We start from the raw sequence: 5836 nt of genomic DNA on the forward strand, positions 1-5836 counted from the left end.
CCCGGGACCCCAAATCCCCCCGAATGAGCCAAAATGGCGCCCAGGGACCCCAAAATGGCGCCCACAGACCCCAAAATGGCGCCCAGGGACCCCAAATCCCCCCGAATGAGCCCAAAATGGCGCCCAGGGACCCCAAATCCCCCCCGAATGAGCCCAAAATGGCGCCCGGGGACCCCAAATCCCCCCGAATGAGCCCAAAATGGCGCCCAGGGACCCCAAATCCCCCCGAATCAGCCCAAAATGGCGCCCGGGGACCCCAAAATGGCGCCCAGGGACCCCAAAATCCCCCCGAATCAGCCCAAAATGGCGCCCAGGGACCCCAAATCCCCCCAAATGAGCCCCAAAATGGCGCCCAGGGACCCCAAATCCCCCCGAATCAGCCCAAAAATGGCGCCCAGGGACCCCAAATCCCCCCGAATGAGCCCAAAATGGCGCCCAGGGACCCCAAAATCCCCCCGAATGAGCCCAAAATGGCGCCAGGGACCCCAAAATCCCCCCGAATGAGCCCAAAATGGCGCCCGGGGACCCCAAATCCCCCCGAATGAGCCCAAAATGGCGCCCAGGGACCCCAAAATCCCCCCGAATGAGCCCAAAATGGCGCCCAGGGACCCCAAAATCCCCCCGAATGAGCCCAAAATGGCGCCCAGGGACCCCAAAATGGCGCCCAGGGACCCCAAATCCCCCCGAATGAGCCCAAAATGGCGCCCGGGGACCCCAAATCCCCCGAATGAGCCCAAAATGGCGCCCAGGGACCCCAAAATCCCCCCGAATGAGCCCAAAATGGCGCCCAGGGACCCCCAAATCCCCCCCGAATCAGCCCAAAATGGCGCCCGGGGACCCCAAATCCCCCCCGAATCAGCCCAAAATGGCGCCCAGGGACCCCAAATCCCCCCGAATGAGCCCAAAATGGCGCCCAGGGACCCCAAATCCCCCCGAATGAGCCCAAAATGGCGCCCGGGGACCCCAAATCCCCCCCGGCCCCTGACACAGTGGGGCAGGGCCCCCTCCCCCGCCGTGGGGCAGAACCCCATTTCCCCCCCTCCCCCACTATGGGGCAGGACCCCACGTTCCCCCCTCCCCCACCGTGGGGCAGGACCCCACGTTCCCCCCTCCCCCGCCATGGGGCAGGACCCCGTGTCCCCCTCCCCCCCCCGCCATGGGGCAGCCTCCCCCCCGCCATGGGGCAGCCCCCCCCGCCATGGGGCAGCCCCCCCCCCCCCCGCCGTGGGGCAGGACCCCCGTGTCCCCCCTCCCCCGCTATGGGACAGCCCCCCCCCACCATGGGGCAGCCCCCCCCCCCCGCCATGTCCCCCCCCCCCGCCGTGGGGCAGCCCCCCCCCCCGCTATGGGGCACCCCCCCCCCCCCCCGCTATGGGACAGCCCCCCCCCACCATGGGGCAGCCCCCCCCCCCCGCCATGTCCCCCCCCCCCGCCGTGGGGCAGCCCCCCCCCCCGCTATGGGGCACCCCCCCCCCCCCCCCGCTATGGGACAGCCCCCCCCCACCATGGGGCAGCCCTCCCCCGCCATGGGGCAGCCCCCCCCCCCCCCGCCATGTCCCCCCCCCCCGCCATGGGGCAGGACCCCGTGTCCCCCCTCCCCCACTATGGGCAGGACCCCGTGTCCCCCCTCCCCCACTATGGGGCAGGACCCCACGTTCCCCCCTCCCCCGCCATGGGGCAGGACCCCGTGTCCCCTCCCTCCCCCGCCATGGGGCAGCCCCCCCGCCATGGGGCACCCCCCCCCCCCCCCATGGGGCAGCCCCCCCGCCATGGGGCAGCCCCCCCCCCCGCCGTGGGGCAGGACCCCGTGTCCCCTCCCCCCCCGCCATGGGGCAGCCCCCCCGCCATGCGGCAGCCCCCCCCCCCCGCCGTGGGGCGGGACCCCGTGTCCCCCCTCCCCCGCTATGGGGCAGCCCCCCCCCGCCGTGGGGCACCCCCCCCCCCCGCCGTGGGGCAGCCCCCCCCCGCCATGTCCCCCCCCCCCCGCCGTGGGGCACCCCCCGGCGGGCCGCACCGGCGCGCAGCGCCAGCCCCACGGTGGCGGGGGCCTGGGGCCGGGCCGTTTGGCTGGTGAAGCCGCAGTCCCCCAGCGTCTTCGTGTCCTCCAGCAGCTGCTCGTCCTGGGGGGGGGGGCTGCTGTGGGCCACGCCCCCCCCCCGGGCCCCGCCCACACAGGGCCACGCCCCCCCGGCCCCGCCCCAACGGGCCACGCCCACACAGGGCCACGCCCCCCCGGGCCCGCCCCAACGGGCCACGCCCCCACAGGGCCCACCCCACCCCCACAGGGCCCCCCCGACCCCCCTATAGGGCCCCACCCCCCACAGGGCCCTGCCCCCCCGAGGCCCCGCCCCCCCCGGGCCCCGCCCACACAGGGCCACGCCCCCCGGCCCCGCCCCAACGGGCCACGCCCCCACAGGGCCCACCCCACCCCCACAGGGCCCCCTGACCCCCCTATAGGCCCCACCCCCCACAGGGCCCTGCCCCCCCGAGGCCCCGCCCCCCCGGGCCCCGCCCCCCACAGGGCCACACCCCCACACAGGGCCCCGCCCCCCCGGGCCCCGCCCCCACAGGGCCCCACCCCCCCCCGGGCCACGCCCCCCCAGGGCCCCCATCCCCCCCCATAGGGCCCCACACCCCAGGGCCCCGCCCCCCCAGGGCCCCGCCCCCTCACAGGGCCCCGCCCCCACAGGGCCCCGCCCCCTCACAGGGCCCCGCCCCCCGTAGCCCCCATAGTCCCCTATGGCCCCTGTAGCCCCCCCATAGCCCCTGTAGCCCCCGGTAGCCCCCCAGTAGCCCCCATAGCCCCCCATAGCCCCCCAGTAGCCCCCATAGCCCCCCTGTAGCCCGCCTAGACCCTGTAGCCCCCCCATAGCCCCTGGTAGCCCCCCATAGCCCCCGTAGCTCCTGTAGCCCGCCCGTAGCCCCTGTAGCCCCTGGTAGCCCCCATAGTCCCCCATAGCCCCCCTGTAGCCCGCCTAGACCCTGTACCCCCCTCATAGCCCCTGTAGCCCCCTGGTAGCCCCCATAGCCCCCGTAGCTCCTGTAGCCTGCCCGTAGCCTGCCCGTAGCCCCCCAGTAGCCCCCATAGCCCCCCTGTAGCCCCCATAGCCCTGTAGCCCCTGGTAGCCCCCCGGTAGCCCCCATAGCCCCCCTGTAGCCTGCCTAGACCCTGTAGCCCCCCCATAGCCCCTGTAGCCCCTGGTAGCCCCCATAGTCCCCCATAGCCCCCCTGTAGCCCGCCTAGACCCTGTAGCCCCCCCATAGCCCCTGTAGCCCCCTGGTAGCCCCCATAGCCCCCGTAGCTCCTGTAGCCCGCCCGTAGCCCCCGTAGCCCCTGGTAGCCCCCCGGTAGCCCCCATAGTCCCCCATAGCCCCCCTGTAGCCCGCCTAGACCCTGTACCCCCCTCATAGCCCCTGTAGCCCCCTGGTAGCCCCCATAGCCCCCGTAGCTCCTGTAGCCTGCCTGTAGCCCGCCCGTAGCCCCCCGGTAGCCCCCATAGCCCCCTGTAGCCCCCCTGTAGCCTGCCTAGACCCTGTAGCCCCCCATAGCCCCTGTAGCCCCCTGGTAGCCCCCATAGCCCCCGTAGCTCCTGTAGCCCGCCCGTAGCCCCCCGTAGCCCCCCGGTAGCCCCCTGGTAGCCCCCGGCACCTTGTAGAGGCGCTGCTCCTCCGGGGGCCGCTTGAGGATGCCGGCCACGATGCGCTTCAGCTCGTAGACGGTGCTGGACTCCTTGGCGTCGGTGAAGATGGTCGTCTTGTGGCGCCGGATCATCAGGAACACGTCCTGGGGGCGGGGCCAGTGACCGGGGGGGCGGGGCCAGTGACCGGGGGGGCGGGGCCAGTGACCGGGGGGGCGGGGCGAGTGACCGGGGGGTGGGGTGAGTGACCGGGGGGGTGGGGCGAGTGATCTGGGAGGCGTGGCTAGTGGTCTGGGAGGCGGGGCTAGTGATGGGGAGGCGGGGCTAGTGATGTGGGAGGCGTGGCTAGTGATGGGGAGGCGGGGCGAGTGATCTGGGAGGCGTGGCTAGTGATCTGGGAGGCGTGGCTAGTGACGGGAGGCGTGGCTAGTGACGGGGAGGCGGTGGCTAGTGATGTGGGAGGCGTGGCTAGTGATGGGGAGGCGGGGCGAGTGATCTGGGAGGCGGGGCTAGTGATCTGGGAGGCGGGGCTAGTGACAGGGAGGCATGGCTAGTGATGGGGAGGCGTGGCTAGTGATGTGGGAGGTGGGGCTACTGATGTGGGAGGCGTGGCTAGTGAGAGGGAGGCATGGTGAGTGAGGGAGAGGCGTGGCTAATGATAGGGAGGTGTGGCTAGTGACAAGGAGGCGTGGCTAGTGATAGGCGTGGCTAGTGATCTGGGAGGCGTGGTGAGTGATGGAGAGGCATGGCTAGTGATGTGGGAGGTGTGGCTAGTGAGAGGGAGGCATGGCGAGTGAGGGAGAGGAGAGGCGTGGCTAGTGATGGGGAGGGCGTAGCTAGTGAGGTGGGAGGCATGGCTAGTGAGAGGGAGGCATGGCTAGTGATGTGGGAGGCGTGGCTAGTGAGGTGGGAGGCGTGGCTAGTGAGGTGGGAGGCGTGGCTAGTGATGTGGGAGGCATGGCTAGTGATGTGGGAGGCGTGGCTAGTGATGTGGGAGGCGTGGCTAGTGATGTGGGAGGCGTGGCTAGTGACAAGGGAGGCAGGGCTAGTGCTGGGAGGCGTGGCTAATGACAGGGAGGCGTGGTTAGTGATGGGGAGGCGTGGCTAGCAATGTGGGAGGGCGTGGCTAGTGCTTGGGGCGTGGCCAGCAATGAGGGAGGCGTGGCTGGTGCCGCGGGGGGGGGGGGGGGGGGGGCGTGGCCATCCCGTGGTGGGGGCGTGGCCGGGGGGTGGGGGCGTGGCCAGCGCTCGCAAGGGGCAGCCGTTGGCGCTGCGGAGGGGGCGTGGCCTGGCTGAGGGGAGGGGGCGTGGCCTGGGTGAGGGGGCGTGGCCATCGTGTAAGGGGGCGTGGCCGGGGCGTGGGGGCGTGGCCAGCGCTCGCAAGGGGCGGCCGTTGGCGCTGCGGAGGGGGCGTGGCCTGGCTGAGGGGAGGGGGCGTGGCCTGGGTGAGGGGAGGGGGCGTGGCCTGGCTGAGGCGAGCGGCACCTCAGGGGCGGGGGGGGGCGGCGGAGCGGGGGAGGGGGGGGGTTTCCCCGGTTGGGGGGGGGGATCCCCGGGTGGGAGGGGCCTCCCCGCGGTGGGAGGGGGCTTCCCCGGGGTGGGAGGGGCCTCCCCGCGGTGGGCGGGGCGTCCCGCGCGCCCCCCGGGCCCCGCTCTCACCATCGCCGCGGCTCCGCGCCTGCCTCCGCCGCCGCCGGGTCCGCCACGGTCCCACAATGCACCGCGGCAGGAAGCGGCGCCCGGCGCGTGCGCAACGCCCCCTCCCTCCCCCCGCCCCGCGCGGGGGCCCCGCCCACCCGCCGCCATTTTGAGGCGGTCCGGCGGCCGGGCGCCGCCATCTTGAGAAGGGTCAGGGCGGCGCCATCTTGTGAGGGGCGGCCGGGGCCGCCATTTTGTCAGGAGCAGCCCGCCATCTTGAGGAGGGAAAAGGGGGGGGGGGTAAGGATTTGGGGGTCCCGGGGGGGGATTTTGGGTGCCCTGGGTGCTGGGGGAGGGGTCCTGGGTGCCCCATGGGGGGATTAGGTTGCCCTGGGGGGGATTTGGGTGCCCCATAGGGGACCTTGGGTGCCCTGGGGGGTATTTTGGGTGCCCCATAGGGGGATTTGGTTGCCCTGGGGGGGATTTGGGTGCCCCATGGGGGGAACTTGGGTGCCCTGGGGGGGATTTGGGTGCCCCATAGGGGGATTTGGGTGCCCTGG

At 73.1% G+C, this 5836-nt stretch overlaps 1 protein-coding gene across 1 annotated transcript; it reads right to left on the reverse strand.

Annotated features, from left to right (window-relative positions):
- Positions 1–1987: 1987 nt before the first annotated feature.
- ELOB (elongin B) lies at positions 1988–5358 on the reverse strand (the record flags this gene model as incomplete). The annotated part of the gene is made up of 3 exons (XM_082339129.1): positions 5298–5358; positions 3650–3784; positions 1988–2120 (listed from the first exon to the last, which is right to left on the reverse strand). Coding segments are annotated over exons 1-3 (271 nt in total), but the record flags the coding sequence as incomplete, so codon positions are not given.
- Positions 5359–5836: the final 478 nt, after the last annotated feature.

The sequence above is a fragment of the Platalea leucorodia genome (genome assembly GCF_965183815.1).
Source record: "Platalea leucorodia genome assembly, contig: HAP1_HAP1_SCAFFOLD_457, whole genome shotgun sequence".
Taxonomy (NCBI): Eukaryota; Metazoa; Chordata; class Aves; order Pelecaniformes; family Threskiornithidae; genus Platalea; species Platalea leucorodia.